We start from the raw sequence: 21682 nt of genomic DNA, 5'->3' as shown, positions 1-21682 counted from the left end.
CATAAATTTTCTCATTGTGGATTAGTAAGTATCTAACAACTAGACATTTTCATTCTGTGCATGTCCAAATTATTCTTCTACTTTTGCCCTATTCATGTTAATTCTGATTTTCTCCAAGAAAGATATTCTAGTAAGGAAAGGGTTAGCACGTTGACTCTCGCTATTAGCTGAGTATGAACAAAAAGGCAGCTTAGTAAACTGAAGCGGATGATAGAAGAGACCATGAGAAACCAAAGCTCTAATTTAAGAGAAAATTGCTCCTTGCAACTTTTGGTTCAAGTGTGTACCCTTTCTCTTAAGCAACAGATGTTCCCTTATTTATATTCCTGTATGTCACGATGTTCTTTAATCTTTCCATAACTTCAGTTCCTTTGGTACAAAAGAACATGTTTCTGATGGGCCTTTCTGATAGTTGGCAGTATGGTGACTGCTGTTTTTTTCATGTTGTCAGCCAACAGCAGGGATAAGAAAAATACTGTACATAAAATTGTTCAAAAATGTTGAGATTATCTTAAATATATCTTTTATGTATGTTCTATCAGTGTTTTCATTTGTTTCTGTGCTGTCTTATTTTCTTTCTTAAAATTTTCCATTAGCTAGAGAGAGATAATGAAGTATGCTAATTTTTTTTTTCCATTCTCAGCTTTTTATTATATGCAATGGCTCGGCTACTGTGCTAAGCAGTTTTAGAAGGGAACAACAAATAAAGTAGTGAAGCACAACTACCTCCGTGTTAATGGCATTCATTGTTTCAGTCACTAAGTATTGTAATTCATTGAAGACAACTAATACAGTCTGAAATGCTGAACTGTTACTTTTAAAACCAGTGAAAACCAATAAGCATAACTAAACCGCTTTTTAATTTGTTTCAGAAATACAAGCCTGGTCGATGTGATGATATTTTGAAATGGAAGCCACCCAGCCTGAATTCTGTTGATTTTCGTCTAAAGATAACAAGAATTGGTGGAGAGGGGTATGTAATCTCTTCCCTTTTTAAATGTGTAACACTCATGTGAACGTCCCTTAGCAGTTAATCTCTCTTCTGATATTTCTTGACATTTCCTGGGGCTAAGCCTTTCTATATTCTGTATTTCAATTTGTTCATTGAAAATATAGGTAACTGTTGTAATCAGCGTTGTACTGCAAACAATGGCAGATGTTTATAATGTAAATTTACTCATTCTTGAATTAAGTTTCATAATGTTTCTAACAAAAGTCCTGTTTAGATGTGGCACTACCCCTTATGTTTTTAGAAAGTAGTCAGGCTATATTAGCTTAGGTTCTTATATAAAATCACTATTTTCCATTGGTTTTATGCAAATTATCAACAACCTAAGCTTTCTTCCATTTTAGAATTCTGCACAATGACAAACGGCACTTGTTTTCTTAGAGAAAAACAAAACTTGACATTTTTACTCGCTAGGTATTCTTTGGTATTGTCTTTAAAACCATTCAAATCTTAAGCAAAAACAGTGAGTTCCAGTGGCAGAAGACATGTAAATCTTTACTTTTCATCAGTTCTAAATACTATTTGCCTAGTTCAGTCACTGCACATATTAAATAGGGGCGATTTCCATGTTCAGTTCTGCCAAGGAGGAGAAGGGGAAGATTGAGTCACTAGATTAAAGCTTGCCTTTGAAAAGATTTTGCTTAAAACGAAGTTAATTGATTTTTAGGTTGCTTAATGTTTTAACATCTGGGACTCATTTCAACTGACATTTTGAAATACTGACGTTTAGCTTTTCTTTTTCTTGGTGCCACAGGCAACTCAATGCGATTAAACAATTAATTCATATATTGCTTCCGTATTCCAGAGTGCTAATAATGGTGCATCTAACTCGTAGACATTTGCATGTCACGTTAATGAATATTTTTGTGCATAGAGAGTATCTTAAGGATATGGGGTTTATTCTGCAAATTGTACTCATCTGCTAACTTTTGAGCATTTCATGAGGTTGGAATTACCTATTCAGATTTTCGTGTTTGCAATATAAAGTCCTCAGTAACAACATAGCTATTTCAGAGAATATACAGGAATATTTTAAGTTTGACTTCAGAGAATCAGCTCATTACAAACATTTCATGTTTGTTTGGCTTTTATGTAAGTCACAGAACAGTGGAATATGAAAGATTTCTCTAAAAAAATACTAAAAAAAATTGCCCATTATTTGATAGGAAGGTTATTTTTATTATGGTATTCTTATGACTTCTACTGGAGTTTATACATACACAGTAGTAGCCTGTGATTCAGAAGCAAAACACAACAGATTTTTCATTTCACATTAAAAAAGGAGTATTCGCTTGATTAGTTATCACTGATTTCAAATACAAACCTGTCAGTCCCATTGTGTTACGTTTAATATATTACATCATAGATTATTTGATCAGAACATGAAAAGGTTATAAAATGTGAGCTAGCAAAAAACTATTTGTAAAAAGTTGAGCAGTTAGTAGCAAGTTATTAAAGAATGGCTGATCAATTGTGGAATTGGAAACACTTTCTAACATTTAGAAAAGTCCTACCGTATTCCAGCTGTGTGCATTGCTCATATTGTGGAAATAATTATCTGAATTAGTCTGTAAATACTGTAATATTTAAATATGTTAGTGTTATGTTCCTCTCACATGCATAAGGAAAAAATAATCCTAGAAATCTGACATTTGATAAATAAAGCACAATTCTTCCAGATATGTTTTGCTTCATCTCACATGACAGTTGACTGCTATTAGTAATGCAAGTGCATTCGTCTAACAAAAAGAAAAGTTAATGAAGTACTGGGTGGAAAATAATAATTTGCCATTGTTGGGAGAGAGGTATTTATGTTAAGTAATGGCCTATGAAACAGTAGCTTCTGCCCAGTTAAACACAAACAATGAATTAAATACTCCAGGTTTAACTGCTTCAGTTGTTAATTTGAGTATCCAATTTATTGCTTGGTATAATCTGAACTCATTTGAGGAAACATCAGAATTATACTGATTTTGAAGTTGTTGACTAGAGTTTTAAAAGAAGCATCTTTAATTTTAGGCTGTAAAAAGGCAGTTCCAAGTTATGAGCATTACTGTAATAAAATGGTTGATTTCTGATGTAGCTAAAAATTCTGTTTTGATGAACCGAATGTCTTGCTACTGGCAATTCTAACATGACGTTAGGCTTTCTGCCTCCCCCCACCCCGCTGAGATTAAAAGCAAGCACTGATATTAGTTTCAACCTTTTAGGTAAAAAAAAAAAGTTTTCTTCTTCTTCAGTAATCCAAGAGGAAATCTGGCATGCATTTGACAGCAAAATAATACAGATATGGTTAAAGTACTGTTACAGAATTTGTGTGTTGTTTAGGTACAGTTAGACAATAATATTTATGGAAATAGAAGGTATGCCTTTGTATTGATCTCTTACTGACAAATGAGGAGCCAAAGTCAAAGTATTGATCTTTTATACTTGACAGCTTGAAACAATGAGAATGGGGATTGTCTGCAATTTCCAAGTCCTCTGTTCTGATTTACAGGCTCATCTGTAAATCTTGAAATGCAGGCATATCTAAACCTGTGCTACAGGTGAGTGTGATCTTATCACAGTGTACAGCCTAGCCAGTAGTTATGCAGGCTGAACCTGGATCGCAAAACTCCAACAATGCAGCCCTTGTATTTATAGTTCCCTGTTCTCTTAAATAGTAAAAAAAAAGCATATAGGAGCATTATTTATTCAGCAGCATGAGATTAGAGTACTGTCAGCTGTTGGACCTGTCTTTTGGATTGCATATGTAATTGAGATCCTGAACAGTTGTAAACAATCTTGGGCATTTTTCGTATGAATAAAGGAGTTACCTCTAGGGAGTCTGCCAGATTTTAGTCAGCATGATTATTTTCCATCTACCTAAAATTCCCCTGTGCTTTCAGTTGTGCATTTCCATCCATAGATCGGTCTGCAGTAGTAATGTTAACTGCAAAATAGCTGCTGCGTTTCACCCCAGATGTAGTTCAGTTACGGATGAATGACCATATTTTTTACTAGAGTTCAGTTATTTCACTATTGATATTGGAGGGAGTTTTGCTGTTGAATTAAAAAGAAACAGTGGGTTTATGATCTGTGAAGTACTTTCAGAATAAGCTTCCCTATAAAGATGTAGACTGCATAACAAAGAATAAACATGAAAAAAAAGTACTATTGCATCCCGAAGAGAGGCAGGGTTTCTATAACCTCAGTGACCTAATCCTGACACTCCTGTTCATTGCACATATTTGAAAGAAATTGCATTATTGCACCTTAGTGAGTTACAGCTTATCAGCTGAGCCATGGTAATTGTCCCCTGGGTATTGTCATAGTCCAGCCTGTCCAAGCATCAGGATGATGGTTAGATTAACTCTTTTTATGTTGTGTTTGCAAGAATTCCAGTTTATGCTCTCTCAATCTCTTCTCGTCACATCAATATTTTAAAAAGAAACAACATAAAGAACCAAAACAACAACGAACAACTTATTAAATCAGCTAAACAAGAGAGTACTTAGGTTTTTATCTCTAGTGAATCACATCAGTTGAACTGAAAAGCCCTCACATAACGTGCTTTAAAAAAGTAGACCCGCTTCCCAGCACTTCTCTGTCATTCTGTGTTTACGAAGATAATGGTCTCGCAACAGTAGTGCAAAGTGGAGCCCTTCGATAATACAACAGTACCTTGTATTTTTCCTAAAGTGTGATGATACTAATAGAAAATAAAAGAACAGGCACTTAAGCACATCAACTGCATTTCCAAATGACCTACAAATTAAACGACCTTATCAGAAGAGATCTGGAGGATATTTAATTGCTGTGTGCAGTATCTCAGTTATATTACAGAGAAGACTGTTTTTAAACAGTAGAGATGTTTTTTCCCAAAATGTCTGACTCTAAGAATATTTCTTAAAAAAATAAAAACCCCAAGCCTTATTTAAATGTCACAAATACCAACTGAAAATGTCTACATAGTGCCAGGCTTGTGGTAGCTTCCAAACCCAGAATTTCTTAAATGTCCATGCTTCCTTTTACAGTTTTTTAATTAGCCTGTGCAAGTCCCTTAATTTTATCTGAATCGGACATGCTAATATCAAATTGCAAGCAAGGCTTTGGTTTTATTGGCTTTGAATTAATGTGTTACTGGGTCAATTTGATACCACTTCAAATAACAGAATGATATAAATTTTATACAGGACCTTGAGGTATTGGAAAGAATTGGGAATTTTACTCATCTCCTAAGAAAGAAATAGTAATAAAGGCTTGTTTCTTTTTAAAAAAAGTTAGTAATCTGAAGTAAACATCAACTCTTTTGTTAGTAGCAAGTCTATATTTTTTTTTATTATATCCATGATGAGATAGACCACATGGGGGGAAAAAACCAAAGTGTTTAGGCAAAATTCTGTTTAGCTTGGGCATTGTCAAGTAAGAAAAAACAGGAGATAAAGTACAATACATTCAAGGATAGCAGAGGCTTCAAATCCTGACAGCGGGGGCTTCAAATCTTGGATACGTTGGTAATTACAAATCAAGGACCAGATATAGATATCATGACTACAGGCAAATGTATGTTTTCCTGTTGTAAGATGTGATGTTGTCCTTTTTGTTCTGTAAATTAGAAAGAGCTTCTGAAGGGAGCAGGGGGGAGGAAGCTGCAATGGGATCAGAATAATGGTGATGTTCTTGATTTGCTCTCATATAGCTACGTTGTCTGTCACAAGGTGGCTTGTCCATTTCATAAGTTTTCCTTAATCTTGTGCTTTGAAAAAAAACCTGGTAACTAGCTGAAAAATCATGGAAGAGTTAATTGAATAGGCTAAGATCTGCAGAAGTGGCCTGTGTTTTGTTGCTCGGTCCTCTCTTTCCGTTCCCCTTTTTATGTGATACGTAAGGTGTCGGTTTGGGCTGTGAGCTCTTTGCTGTCTCACCTGTTTGCAGAATGCCTGTTATCAAAGAGTACAAGTTTATTCTTATGCGTGCCATCCATCACAGAAAAGGAGCTTTAGAAATAGTACCCTGGCGATAAAAATAATAATCCCATATTCCTATAGCCTCCAAAGATCACAGTCAAGATTGGGGCTGCGTTTTTGTTGAGTACAGTGGAGTTATGAGGCGGAATGCAGATGATGTCGCACAGCAATTACAGAACAAATAAGGGCAAGATGTTGCAAATAGATGCAAAGATGCACAGCGTTGGGATGACAGCAGGAGTGCGGGTTTGAATATATTAACTGCATTTATGGCTGTACTGTTGTTAAAGGAAGCATGTGCTTCAAAGTTGCTTACTTTTTATGGAAAGTAAGAGTTGCAAATGAAAGTAAAGGAGTAATTTGTTTAGCTGTTACCTTCAGGCATTCGACTGTTATCACAGTAGGTCTTACTAGTTCTGAAGAAATGGTAGGGTGCAGGGTTGTGCAAACCAATCGAGAGAGGATGTTATGTGTACAAAGAATAGCGTGGTGGCATGGGAAGGGGAAGCACAAATATTACCATGGTAGAAATACGCATGCACAACTGCCACCATTGGCATTGTGATGGAAACTAGTAGATACACGCTTTACCTAGGTACTATACTGTTAGTATTTATGTGATATCACTTATGTGAGGCTATTTAAAATCTTTTTGTAACACTTCAGTTTTTAAAAACTATTTTCAAAGTAAGGCTTTGAATCTAACCTCTATTTATACTCTGGTACACTGAATATAATGTTGTACCTTCCACAACTAATACTCAGGATGCTCCTGGAATTTCTAATGTTGGATTTCAAAAATGAACTCAGCCTCATCTTTTTATATGTTCAAGTGGCAGCCTTGGGCAATCTCCATCTGTCAGATAATTATTCTACTTTAGCTACTCATTTCTCCAGATTTTTAAAAGCCCTGCCTCATATCATCCTAAAATTGTCTATATGCTTGCAAAATGGAATGTAAATGTACCCTTGTATGTTTTACAGACCCTGTTCCTTTTTTCTTGAACTAACTGCCTCCTTAAAGCAGTCTTTCCGGTTGCTCATGTCAGCTATCATAACGATTATCCACTCTGTTAAAGATCCATTTCTATCTGTAAGCAAGATCAAGAAAAGCTCCCAAAGACCATATGCCTCTCAAATATTCTTCTCTCACATGCACTTCTCTGACCTATTTTACATTTGGATAGATATTTTATTCCTATTTGGCCATGTAGCTTAGATTTCTTGCTACTTATGAATATGGAAATTGAGGACTGATGCCATCCCCAGCTCAACAACTGTAAGGTGGTAGAATCCGAGAGAGGAGTGAGAAAAGCAGGTGGTGGAAAAGTAATCTCGGGCTTCAGGATAGCTGACTTTAGCTTTTTCAAGGAGCAGGTAGGTAGCATCCTGTGGCAGGTCCCCTAAAGCACAGAGAGAGCTGGTTGATCTTCAGGGACAGCCTCCTCAAAAATGCACAAGGACATACACTTTTCCAGTGTGCAGGAAGACAAGCAGGTACAGCAGACAGCTGGCTTGCTTGAACGGGGAATTCCTGAGTCAACTCAGACAAACAATGAAGTGTATGGAAGGTGTAAACAGGGTCAGGCCTCTGTGGAGAACATAAAAACAGTATTTGGGTGTAGAGGGAGGGCATTAGGAAAGCCAAAACTCAGCTGGAGTTGAAGGTAAGTGAAGGACTTCTGTGGGTACCTTTGTAACGAAAGGAAGACTAAGGAAAATGGCGTGCTGCTGATGCAGCAGGAGACATAGTGAGAAAAGATGCAAGGAGGGCCGAGGTACACAGTGATGCCTTTGCTTTGGTCTTGACTGGCAAGGTCTACTGTCAGGCCTCTGAGGTCCCTGAACCTCATGGCAGAGCGCAGGGAAATGAATTGTTATCAACAGGCGAGGAAGTTCAAGTTAGGGACTACTTAAGCAAACTGGACCTCAGGGTACCGGAGGGCAAAGCTTTGAAATTGGAGTGGCCCTTGTGGCAAAGCCAGCCAGCCGATAACTAGACTGCAGGTGGAGGAGATGATTCTTCATCTCTATTCAGCATTTGTGAGACTGCATCTAGAGTGCTGTGTCTAGTTTTGGGCTCCCCAGTATGAGAAAGACATTGAGGCACTGGAGCGAGTCCAGTGGAGGGCCACCAAGACAGTGAGGGGATTGGAGAACATGACGTACAAAGAGAGGCTGAGAGCACTGGGTTTGTTGAGACTGAGGAAGAGAAGGCTACGTCATACTTTATTGCTGTTCACTACTCCCTGATGGCAGGTTATAGAGAAGATGGAGCCAGGCTGCTCAGAGATGCATGTTGAAAGAAGGAAGAGCAAAGGACACAAACTGTAGAAGGACAGGAGGAGAAACGATCTGAGAAAGGTCAAACACTGTAGCAGGTTGGCAAGTTGTAGAATCTCCATCTTTGAATATATTCAGAAATTGACTTGAGATGGCTGTGAGCAACCTGACATAACTTGGAAGTTGACCCTGTCTTGAGCATGAGGCAGATGACATGTAAAGGTCCTTTCCAGTCAGAGTTATTCTATGATTACCTACAGATCAGATGTTAAATACTTTTCAAATAATATGCAACTGTTAGCCATTTAATTACTAATTATTTTAAAACATTTTTGGTTTGCTTTCTTCATGCTTTCTTTACTGTATATAGAGGGGTTTTTTTGAATACTTACTGTACCTATATTTAATTTACAAATTGTGAGATTATCCTTTCAGAGAAGATTTTGGAGTTCCAAAGTAAAATAACATGTATTTTTTATAAAGAGGAATTTGACATTGTTCCTTGTTATATGCTGTAAAGGTTTGCCAGATGCATAATTTAAAAAATATCTAATTTAAATAGGGAAAATGTTCATCTTCATTTTGCTATAGCCTGAACAATAGATGTGCTGCACTCAGACTTAGTGAAATTCAGTTGTGAGCATATTTTTCTTTTTCGCCAATATAAATTAACTTTTTAAATTATAGCAGTTATTAGAGAGTATTCTTGAGGATCCTGTTCAAAGTACCTTTAGTGGATTTTATAAATCCTACTGCTTTGAAATGCATTTTTTTATATGGTGGTAACCATTTGGTCTCCTTCAGACAAGGAGTGTTTGCTAGATTTTGTGAGTATGCCATAAATGATACCTTAATTCAGAATACTTTTTCCTCCATTAATTGCCTACAGTATGAATTAATATTCAGCTGTTTGGGGTTTTTTAAGTTTGCTGCTTAATGAGATTTTATTGTCTGTTTTCTTGAGTTTACAGATTGGTAGATTTAAAACCGTGTTTGGAAAAGAACATTAGTATAGAATTATTAGAGGTCTGAATACTAAGTATTTTTCCATTGTGTTTGGAATTAAAGAAACATGTATTTAAGTAAAAAACCTCAGCTAAGATGACTTCCTTGCATTCTGTGGTGTATTTCAAAGAAGAATAAAGCAAACTAAGAGGGGGGAAAAATTATCACCATGGTAGAGTAGAACAAACAGACTGGACAGCCAAAGATACTGTACGTGTTTTGTACTCTTCATCGGTCTTATTCTGAACATTTTATGACTTAATTTTCTGATAATACCAAACTCACAAATCATAAAAGAACAGATACAAGTACTAAATAATGAATATATTAAAGATAAAAATAATTCATGACAGTCGTAACTCCAAGAGTACTGTTCATTTTGCTTTGATACCATCGGAATGTTTTGAAATTGGTTTAGGAATTAGAAGCCCAGCTTTTTGTGTCTTCCTGAATTCACAAGTACTTTGGAATCAGCAAAACATGCCAACAAAATAAATGACCCTGATGCAGGTTGTTTGCATTTCTGCCATGACAGTGTTATCAATATGGTATGCATACAACTGTGGGCTTCCAAAACACTGGGAGATTATCAGCAGTTTCACCTTCCCTGTTTGATAGCCAAGAGAAACTCTTGGTACATGTGCTTATCTTACAACCTCAGAGATATTAGAAAAGAAGCGTACATAACTATTTTTTGGAATAATTATTCAGTATCTCTGGCTTTGTAGGGATTCAAGTTGTGATGATTGATTAAAAAAATATTATGAGGGTTTTTTTAAATTAGCATTTTAGGGGACATTTGCACTCTGAGGAATTAAATTATATTTTTAATATCTGTTATTTTAATGACTTAGGATCTGCCATAGGCTTGGTAATTCACACTTTTTGGCTAACACCCAGCTTGTAGGGTTTTTTTCTGGGGAAAGATGCTTATCCTATTGTAGGAACACATTAAAATCAGTGAGTCTATAGGTGCATGTATCTGTCTGTGAGAGACCCATTTGCATAATCAAGGCCTGATGAGGCAACGGTAATGAAGAATCCATGTTGTTACTTACCTAAGCGATAGGGAAAAGAACAGTAACTGCTGGGTGTGGAGCTTGTGCGCGTAGTGCACTTTGACAGGGAATATCTAGTGCTTTTGTAAAAAGTCTTTTACAGTTTTCAGTAGACATTTGGTTCCATCTGACACCAGATGTAAGCATGTCATCCTACAAGAGGATCTTAAAAAGGCAAAAATTCCTTATTTTCATATAACTTTTATGCTTTCTTTCTTTTTACAAAGCAGTCTTAGGACAGTGAGCGTGAAGGATGAACACGGCTTCAGAATTCTATTCTGAAATCAACTTCAAGGCTTTTATCTTAAACACATGGAAGATATGTTCATTCACAGGACCTACTTCAGTTTTAGCATCATTGTATATGTGAGAAATATGCCTTTATTTTAACTTTGAAACCCAGATTTCCAAGGTTGTAAGCTGTTTCAGCTTCATATGAAATGAATCAGATTTTTTATTTATAAATATAAACCACCACAACCTATATGCATATGTGTGTGTACACACATAGGTGACAGCTGCTGCTTTATGTTGTAAAATTAAAAACACAAACAAAAATGTAAAAGAATTCCCTTGGCTGTTATGAATCAAAACAAAACTCTCCTCTTTTCCTCCTCATGTTTATGTGTGGGAACCCGAGCCTCCTTTTGTCATACTTCTTAATTTTAAAGATTATCCATTTTATTAAATCTGACTTTGCTGTTTCCAATTATCAGCTCTTTTCATGGAAGTATATTTCTTAACTGGACCTTCTCGACTTCTCCTTTTTGTTATTTGTCCTGCTTAAGCAATATGATTTTCAATGTCTTGGTTTCATGGTTTTAAACTAGATAACTAATGGTTCTGCATCTGTACTCCACTAACCACTGTTCCATTGCTGGCTTATGAATGGTAGAAAAGTTATATACGACTAATAGAGAAACACCAGCATGTTGCTCTGCTTCATATGTATAAGCTGAATAATTTTTTAATTATCTAACTGCAAAATTTATATATGTGGAGATACAAAAGCATGTGAAATATTGGGAGGACTGGAGACAATTCTAATGTTCTCGAAAGATTAAAAGCATCCTTATTCAAATGCTAGTCATCCTATCTATTGTCGGACTTCCCGATCTCTGAGAGATATGACAGTAAGAAGTTTTATGTTACACAGTTTTAATGAGGCCTCTATTACATACTCCCCCAAAGCAAAGCATATATCTGTATCAGTTTTCAAGATGGGAAAAATCAAGTCTGAATTGAAGAGAAAACTCGCTCAGGGCAGCATGGTATGTTAATAAAAAAAAGGACAGTCCTCAGCTGTACCCAGCAGATGGCATTTTTCCCCCTTACAACAACTAAATATTTTCAAAGCTATAATCTTTGACTATTCTCATCCTTAAAAATAAAGCCTTCCCCCCTCCCCAAAGTATTAAAAGATTGCACTGCGAGCAAATATTTATAATATTTATCAATGGATTATAAATGAAATGTAATGTTTGTACCTCTAATTACAGGATAGCAAAGATTGGAATGAGGAGGGTGAAACAGTATAGTAAACTTGATTATTTTGGTTTTTTCCCTCTAAAGCCTGCATATCAAAACCATCGTCTCTCACAGATTTTTATAAAAGCACTTCACTCTTTTGGTGACTGTTAAAGCATTAAATCTCAAATGCTCGAGTTTTTAACCTATTTACTCAGGATTACAACGTTTTCTGCTTGAAAGTGGATATTCTGGTAGGCAATCACTGGATTTGGGGAATAGAGGGTAGATGGACTCAAAAGTGAATTGGATATCTTCTGATGAAGGCTCTGAACTATTGTCTCACCTCCAGAAGGGAAAATTCATTATAAACATGGTTAACTCTTATCAACTAATGTATTAATAACATTTCTGACTTCTTAATTTGTGATGATAATGATCTGTACACAGGTCTGATTTAAGACTGACTGTTGTTCTGCTCTCATTCCAGAAGAGAAGCAGAAATGACTCTCAGGCCTCACTCAACCAGATGTTTGTGCTTGGTTTCTGCACAAAAAAATTTTTGATAAAAAAATCTTCACACATTATTTATGTGTTAAGAAAATTGTGTTTTGAAAGTTGAATTGCATATCACATTAAATTAGAATATTTTTTTTGTTTTAGAAGAGACAGTGGTATGGCATGCAAATGCTTTCTTCCAGCTGAGATAGGTCATAAATACAGCTTGTTTTAACAGCAGAAGCATTAAGCTTCAGTTATTTGAATTATGTCATTAAAACTAAATAATCAAAACTGGTAATTTTCTTCTTTTACTCAGCCTTATAATAGGATATAATGAATGTTTTTTACACAAACAATGATGATTCCTCTGTTGTTTACCTTAGTTTCTCTTTTACGTTAAAAATAAGAGGATGCTATTACACAACTTAAATTTTTTTACATGTATCATATGCCAATTGTTTCTCTTTGTGACATTCAGAGACATGCACTATGGAGGAATTTTCCAAGCATCTTCAGAAGATGATATCCTGCCTTTTTCAGACATTAAATTAAGTTTCTTTGAAATTGTATGGCTGGTGAAGTTTTATGTTTTGATAGAGCCTATATTGGCAAGAGGCACACCTGTATCCTCTCTGCTTTACTCTAGTAAAACACTTTCATTTGAATAAAAATAAATTGATACAGGCTATGCCATGCTTTAAAGACATAGGACAAATTACTTCAAATCTTACATTGTTGACAAGTTTACTAGACAAGCCTAAGGAAGAATGCACCTTAACTAGTGCAGAAAAGCATCTCTTTTAAAGAACTAATATTGAAATTCTACAGCATTTTCTGTTCTGTTGCTTTCCTTTGTATAGGCTGAGGATCATACATTTCCCGAAGGATTTTACATAGCATTTGGTCCAAACATTTGTTGCTGAAAGCTGCATTATTAAACTGATGATTCTTTTTCAATGGAAGTTATATACAGAAAGATTTTTAAACGATGCAGAAATCCAAAGCATAAAGATACTCTAGATGTAGACTTCGCAGAGTTGCTTCTCTGTTTCAGTTCTTTACCAAGTGGAATCTAGTTATGTACTCTTCTTTAATGCAGAAGATACATCTCACTTACTGCTCAACCTAAATTATTCCTTTGATTTGCTAAATTTGAATTGGTATGAATTTCTTGCAAGACATAGAGTGCATAGAAGATTTTCCAGGCAGAAAAACAGACAAAAGGGCGAGAATGTGGTGATAATTTTAAATTCATGCTTCTGATGTAATAGGCCCAGGATCACAAATAGTTTTTTTTAACTTAAAATGAGTGAGAGGGAAAACAACTTTATACTTTTTTTTTTTTCCTTAATTGCATGATTTTCTGAAGCTCTAAACCAGCAAGTCTGTCAACAAGAGAAGTTGGCAGTTGTGGGGTTTTTTTTTTTTGACAAAGCCTCATCTTGAAATTTAATTACCAAGGGAACCTGCAAAGATAGAAACAGAGAAGTTATGGAATGATATTAGCAGTGAGAAAGGAGGAGTTGGGGGAAGAAATGTGTGTGAGGAAACCTTAATTCCAGAGAGCTTCTTTCTCTACCCCCATTTTAGATAACCTGTTATTTATTAACTGGTAGCTATGGTACTTAAAAAACTAAAATAACAGCAAAAAACCCTATGAACTATGAGGTTCTGTAGATACATCCTCCTTTATAAGAAAAGATCACTGGTAAGCTTATACGCAAGTGAGTTTTTAAATAAAACTGATGAAAGGAGAAAGAATAATGTATATTTGGGAGAATAACCATTGTTTCAACTGAAGTGAAAACAGACTAGCTTGGTTCTACAGAACTGGCTGGAATATTGGGACAGTTACAGAAAATCTGTTTGTGCCATGTGTGCAAGCTTGAGAAAGTTGGGTAAGAAATAATTTTGCAACTCTCACAAGCTCTCAAGTATGAGGTTGCAGGCTCTTTCCTCACTCAGACTTCTTTAGCCTGGGTGTCTTCATAACAGCTTAATGAACAAGAATTCTCCAGCTTTTCTTTCTAAAACGCTTTCTTCCTGCATTCTGGTTCTAAGGAAAACAATTCTCTTTTCCTTTTTTTTTTTTTTTTCCCCCTAGTTTTCAAAGTTAAATACAATAATTACATTCTATCTTAGCTTTGAGTGGTTTATACTTGAATGAAATGCCTGTTTGCTGTCTGATAATAGATTTTCTCTGCCATAATAACAAGGTAGTGTTGAAAGCAGCTTCAAAGAAAGGAATGGCCTATTTAATTTTTAGACAGATAAAGGATTTCTCTGAAGCAACAATTAAAACTTGATTTTGCAGTATTTGTAGTAGTTGTCTGATAGATTTCTTTGACTGGTTTAAGAAAATAAATGTGTGCATATAAAGTAAATCTAGAGTTAATTCTGTTTCTATGCATTTTAAATCAATCATGGATAAGTCTTGTAAATGCCGGATGTGAAAAACTGAAGCAATATTCTTAGTTTGAAATGAAATATATTAGACAAAAAATGTAGAATTGTAGAAACTGTCAAAGTAATCCCATTGTCACTAGTCTGTGCATGTAAAATGTAGCTGAAGAACGTTAAAGTTACAGCCTAGCATCCAAAATAAATTGAATTCCTCCAAAAAGAGTCGACCCTAGGGGCTGTGCATTCCTGGTGCTGGGACAGGTAGATCCAGAGCACAGGTCTGTAGTGTAAACAGAATATCTGTAGTGTAAATGGAATAACTTCTACCACTTCTAAATTGCACTTCTCTTAAGAAACCAGGTTGTAAAAGATGATGAGAGACACTTTACTGTTGAGTTTTCTAGCTGGTGTAAAACTTGACAGCAGGGATGTGTTAAAATGTAGGTTTCCCATCATCTGTTAAGAAGAATATGTCCTCTATGAGTTTGCCCTTTTCTCTTTTTACTTCTGTGATACTGTTCCCAGATAGACTCAATTTCGTGTTCCTGCTAAAGTTTTATTTGTTCTGCTTTCCTTCTCTCACCTATATTTGCATGTGGGTCTTCAGGCTTGGCTTCCCAGTAAAGGTGATTATTTTTTATTTGCTGTCAGTTGCTACTCCAGAGTGATTAAAGTCCTGGTTAAAATGCATAGGATTTCCATGAAATAACTGAAATTGCATTCCTGTATACAAATTGATAAGTTTCTCTCTCTGATGGTTTGAAGATGTAAGACTCAGTATATAGGAAAAGGCAATAGCTTACGTTAGTTTATTATGCTTATCATATATATTTAAAAAATAGCCACATTTAGAGACATCAAAGTCTTCGTACTCAAGATTAACTTGCATGCTCCAGTCATCCTTCTTCCCAGCTATATCACTTAGTCTAAGAAAACATACTACTTTTCCCTAGAGACTTTGTCTTAAATCAGACCTGAATTAAATTCACAGTGTTTATAATCAACAATGTGATTTTTATTTTTTTCCTGTAATACCTGTAATTAATTGCAGTTAACTATATTCCCTAAACAGGTTTATTATCTGTGCAGGTACCTTAAAATACTGCCATGAGAATCTTCTACTTGCAAAATGAAAATATACTGAACCATGTTGCACTAATTTTTTGGCAGGCTTTTTTTGGCAAGGGTAAAATATAGTCCAAAAGGACATGCAAAATTGCTTCCAGTAAAAAATAGTGTCTTGGAGGCATACTTCAAAAAGGAGACACCCCCCCCAGCTTTACTGTACATTTGTTAATGAATAACTTAATAATTTACGTTACATAAATCTTCTCAGAAATAGATGAAAGAAGAGACAGAGCAGATCATCCTGATACCAGTTAAATCAGTAGTTATCAGCGAAGGACTGGAAATAACTAATTTTTTGTCCTATGCAGTTAGCATTTAATCATAATTGCTCTTTCACTTGTGGCCTACATAATAAAAATTCATAATTCAGGACAGTAAATGAAAAGATGCTCACTTTCTGTAATAATAATACAGCAATTTTTATGAAGAATTCAATTATTTTTTCCCACAGTTTATAGGAAAGATATATTTTTGCAAGTTGCTCATCACCCAGGCCTCAGCTTCTTTGACTTTTTATGGAGTGTGTCACAAAATAGCTTTATCATTTCAAGTAAAGTGTGAAAAGCTGGAAAAGAAGAGACTAGGAATACTGGTAGCATATGAAGAGCTTGCAAAATGGTTATATTGGACCAAAAGTTCAGCAGAAGCAGGTCCCTAAGATGATGATGCTCCCTGATCCTCTTCCTCAGCCCATGCGCAGGCAAGCAGGTGGGTCTGGCTGCGTGGGACTTCTTGGGGTGTTTGTGAACTCAGATGTGACCGTACCCCGAGTGTCTGGGAAGAATGAGCCAGGGTAGCGCCCTGTGTGGTTTCAGTAGCTGCATCAGGTTTATATTGCTGTGGAGATCATGGCTGCTCAGGAGCAACTGGAACAGTAGTTCTCAAGCTGGGAGCTGTTGCTGTGAAGCAAATGCCATGTGTGGAGCAGAGGCCTCTCAGAAGATGGTTTGGGTTTTTTTTCCATAATCTGTTTGCTGGCGACCCTCTGTTCCTTAGCATCGTCCAAGCTGCCACCATCCCAGCGCATTCCCATTCCTCTCCTGGCAGCTCCAAGAAAAGTATGCTTCCCCTCTCTAAATTTGGGAGTCGGAATAAATGGTGCTAAAGTTTGGAGAAAGAAGGCAGCGGGATGTATTAGAGGGAGATAGTCATCTTAAAAAGCCTGTAAAAACAAAACCAAGGGGCAGCTGAGTAGTGTTAAAGTCAGAAGTAAAGGAAAGAAAGAGGAATGGAGAAGGGAGTGACTGGAGGAGATGTGGCGCTTCTGAAGTGAGACAGAGCACCCTGACAGCAAAGCAGTGATTTCCCTTGTAGAGAAAGGAGCCTGATGGGTCAGGATGCTAATTTGTCGAGCAGAGTGATACACCAGAAACACAGCGCAGTTTTGCTGCAAATGCCTTCTAGATTACAGATGCACTAATCAGTATTACAGTGTTGGTATTTGGTATTACAAGGTAATAGTCCTTTCTTTTGTCACACCCAGGAAGGTACTTCAACTGCATTTCTTAATACTGCAGAATGCAGAATACTTCATTCTGTGTTTATTACTACCTGAAGAATTTCTGTAAAAGACATTTCATTAAAAAGTTCCTATAGTGAATACACTGAGAGACTTCATATTATAATGAACAGAGGAGCTAAATCTTGCACCATCCATGCAGGCTTCAGAAATAAGAGTGAAGCATCCAATAGAGTTCATGAAGTCTCTGACAGCCTTCCTACCTTATTTTGGGTGGTAGGTTTGTTCATAGCAGACGGGTGTTCATGCCTTCTGCTGGTGGCACTTGTGTCTGGGTAGATCGCAGCTGGGTGTGTATCACCCCCAATTCCAGACAAACAATTTGTTGTTTGTTACGGGCTTTACTTCAGGATTGCAATCTGCATAGTTCCCCAGGAACCCATACCTAAATGGTTTGTAGACTGTAATTCAATAATTTCTGTGGTTGTGCATGATTAATTAATATTTATTTTTAATAAATCATTAAAGTGGTGTCGGGCAACGGGAAGAAAGAGAGATGAGTTGGAGTGGTCTGGCAGTGCACATGCATATGGCTAAGGGTGCTTTTTCATGATGCTTTCCCATGGAGGATCTTTAATAAGAAGGTGGGAATTTTCATACTGATTATATCTCTGATCCATGTAGACAAGTGAATTTTAAATTTTTTACTGTTTTATTTCAAAGAGAAATTGTTAGTCATCTAGATATTTTTATTATGCACCTGTGTGTTCAGTCCCTGTTTCTCTTGCACACCACAGCAGTGTGCATGAGCTCCAGTCTAATTGTGTGTTTTGTGTTGAAGTATTTATCAGATTTGAATTCTCCCTCAATGGGCATAATTCAGTCACTTGTTCTTTTGTTTGAGAAATGAAACGCAGATCACCTGACCAATCTTTGGTTTGCCCTGCATTGTCAAAAGGCTACTGGTACTGAGTGATTTACTCAGGGTACCTTATGCTGTGCTTCAGAGTGGTTTACAATATTTTCTCTGAAAAACTTGCCAATCCATAATTCATCAGATTTCTAGTATATACTAGAGTCACCTCCATGGGATACAGAAGCGTCTTGTCTTTATTGCAGAGGAATTCTCTCTAAATTTGGCCAACCTGCAGAGTGGCCTGTTTTCTTTTATTTGGAAGTGCTAGCTGGCAGAGTCATGGACTGCCGTGAGGTCTTGCCACTGCTGGTGCAGCATGCAGGGCACTGGGAAAACCAGAAAACTGCTGGAGCAGCTGTGCTGACAAATGAAGGGCAGAATGGGGGAGATGATAGCCAGATGAGACCACCCCATCGTACCTTTCCTGCCAGTTCTTTGTCATGGTTTTTCAGCAGTAACAACCTGTGTTAAAACTGCTGAATATTTCAATTTTTAGCTCTGCTCTGACGATTTAGAGTAGTTATGCAGGACAGAAGTTTGGTTTTATTTTTCTTGTTTTAAAAATGGAAAGATCAAGGACAAAGGAATGACAAAACCCCACGTGGAAAGAAAGTTCAATGAGCTTCAAAGTCAAGCCTTTGAATGTTAGGAAACAGCAGAGTTGTAGTTGCCAGGTTCATATACATTATGACACATTCCTTAATTAAATGGGTAAGTACCTCTCCCTAATTCAGACACACAGGAACACATGCCTTTCACCGCAGAGGAAAGTAATGCTAAGGTTGTAAGGATGATTGTTAAGTACGGCATCAGCGTCCTTTCAAAGTGATGAACTTTGTAATCTAGCTAAAGTTGCCAGCCTTTGCTTCATAACTTGCTTCGTCAGCAGACTTTCTCTGTTCATGACTTTATCAGATTACTAATAAATATATTAAACAGTCTGTTACATATATTGAGTAGTCACTTGGCCTTTGCCAAGATGAAAACTGACCATTTATTCTGCTTGTCCAGTCTCTTAATCAGGGTTTGATCCGTAACATTAAGTAGCCTCTTCCGTATTAAAATACTTACTGCCTAGTTTTATTTTTTAAAAAATAAATTACTGTGGAAGACTGTAACGGAAGCCTTTTGGCAGTCTGAATTGATTATGTCAGTGTGGTGCCTCTCCTGTCCCCCATTCCTTTTCCAGCGCTCTTTCATTAAAATGATCAAAAGGGAGGCAGATGCAGCCGCAGTGTGAATGCAGGGGACGTGCAACATCCTAAGTAGCGCTGCCATGTGTGGCCGAGGTAGCCATGCTGAACAATGCTGCGCTGAAGGGCAGGACTCTGAGAAGTTTGCAAAAATGACGCTATTTCAGCGTTAACGCTGATAACGTTGATATGGGGACTTTTTTAACAGCGATTCAGACCCTCCATGTTAAAAAACGTAAGAAATCTTGGATGTGTTGCATCAGGGTTTGGTGATTTATTTCACCCTAATTATCAATATATCCCCAGAGGCTTTCTTTTAGTACCTCTGTTTCTGCAGGCATTTCATTTTGGTAACTAAAACCAAGTGTGCCTGACTAGGTGTCTTTATTTTTTTTTCAGTGGGAACAAACATCCACGAGCTTTTCAGCAGTCTCTTTGTCTTCCTTAGTTGCTTCTTGTATTTCCACATGATCAAGTGAATCTACTGGATTTTTTTTTACCAGTTTTGTACTTGGATATACTTGAGATTTTTTTGCCACTATCTGATTTATTTCTTCTGTTAGAAATCCTTTTTTCTAAGTAGCACCGGAGAGACTTAAAATGCCTTTGTTTTGACTTTAAAATACTTGTAATTAGACTTGTTATTTTATTGAAGTCTCCTGATAGAAAGCCTCGCATTGTGGTGTCAATTCTTCACTTAATTCCGGGTGCTGAATTTGCTAGTAGTGTGGTCTCTGTTATAATTTAAAAGATGGCCAAGGAGAAAGGACCCTGCGGGGTCCTAGACTAGAACGTGGGGTTATGGTGTTGCAGTGCGTCCGCTGCAGGGCTGCGTGAGTGCTTTGGCTTTGTGATACATGGCTAAACCTGGGCAGGGCTCTTGCAGCGCAGCCTGTGTCAGGCAGGTCTTTCAGCAAATTTGGAATAGTTCCTAACTCCTGTCCTATATTTCAGTGAGATGAAAGGGATGATATTCAGAAAGAAAAATTGACGTTCACTATCAGAAATAGATTCTAATAGTGAAATGTCTCAGACTATGTAATAATCTCCCAAAGGAAAAGGCAAGCAGCCTCATTTTTCAGATAATTTATGGCCAGCCTGGCCAAATTGCTCATCACACTACAGGGAATAATATTCCATTGGTGGAGGAATGGGCATGATTATTTAATGGGCACTTTTTGTTTCTAGTTACTTTTCCTTTCTACTTTTTATGGATGTTATATGTAAATGTAGTCAAAATGCTTCTTTGTGATTTGCCTGTAAGGCAAAGCCTGGACAAACATTAAAATATTATCAGTGCTAGACATAAACGCAGCAAACAAATGGAAGTGCTTTTGGAAACATCTGATGTGCGGTTTTATTTATGAAGGGCAAGATTATTTCTTGAAAAATCTCCCTGTCTCTAGGAAAGCATTTGTGTACAAACACCACCCCCACACCCCCCCAAAAAAACCCCCAAAACAACAGCCAAACACTTGTTCAAAAATCATGCACATTAAACCCTCCTAACTCAAAGTAAACCTTTATATTGGTTGGTTTATTCTTTTTGACATGATCTAGAATCACTTGCAGACTATTACCTCAAATATGAGGTCACTTCATTTTGCAGTTTCAAGCTCTCTAAATGTAATTTTTATTGGGTTTGGTATATAACAGTGGTGACGTTATTCAGTGGAAGTATGTCTTTCAGGGATCAGTTACTTCCTAAATTCCTATTGTCAATAGCCAATGACAGTGATTTGCTGTAGGGAGTGAGGTAGCTCAGTGAAGCCTTTCAAGTATCACACATAGGACCTTTTCCTATGAAGGGCAATTAGCACATAACATTGATATTTTTGCCTGAGTTGCATATGTTTCAGAAAGCAGCATGCTTATTAATACAACTAATAACACACACAGTTGGAGTACTATTGTGGGAAGGCTGAGGGGGTTACAGTCAAGTCTGTAGTTTGTGCTATCCACTGCATTTTTCCCATGAATATTACTTAGAATACAGTTTGACGTTAATTGCCATTACCATTAACTTGGCTTGGGATATTCTGCAAATTCAGAATTCACTGAATGAAAAGGTTTTGCTTACATTTCTGTGGGTTCTTTTATTGCAGAGATGAATTTGGCATTGTAAAATTGTTTACAGTTTCTTTTTTAACACTTGATTGTATCCCTTCCCAACCTTTTTCCCCTCTTGAATTCAAACCCAGTTTCTTTTTTGCATCTTTACTGTGTAACCAGCTGTGCATAGTATCTCTTCCAGTTCCCTCATAGCTTTTTTCAATTTGTGCTCTAATTTGAGGAAGAATGTCCTAAATCA

The 21682-nt window shown here is 36.7% G+C and overlaps 1 protein-coding gene across 5 annotated transcripts in view; it reads left to right on the top strand.

The window, feature by feature from the left end:
• Positions 1–21682, top strand: part of RNGTT (RNA guanylyltransferase and 5'-phosphatase) — a 207558-nt gene that overhangs the window by 142578 nt on the left and 43298 nt on the right. For all 5 annotated transcript variants that reach the window (XM_054818904.1, XM_054818906.1, XM_054818909.1 and 2 more), the window contains one exon: positions 873–973. In XM_054818904.1, the coding sequence (XP_054674879.1) occupies positions 873–973 (101 nt within the window). The remainder of the gene's footprint in view (positions 1–872; positions 974–21682) is intronic.

Source organism: Grus americana, chromosome 3 (assembly GCF_028858705.1).
Source record: "Grus americana isolate bGruAme1 chromosome 3, bGruAme1.mat, whole genome shotgun sequence".
NCBI lineage: Eukaryota > Metazoa > Chordata > Aves > Gruiformes > Gruidae > Grus > Grus americana.
This window is presented reverse-complemented; position numbering and strand designations above follow the sequence as displayed.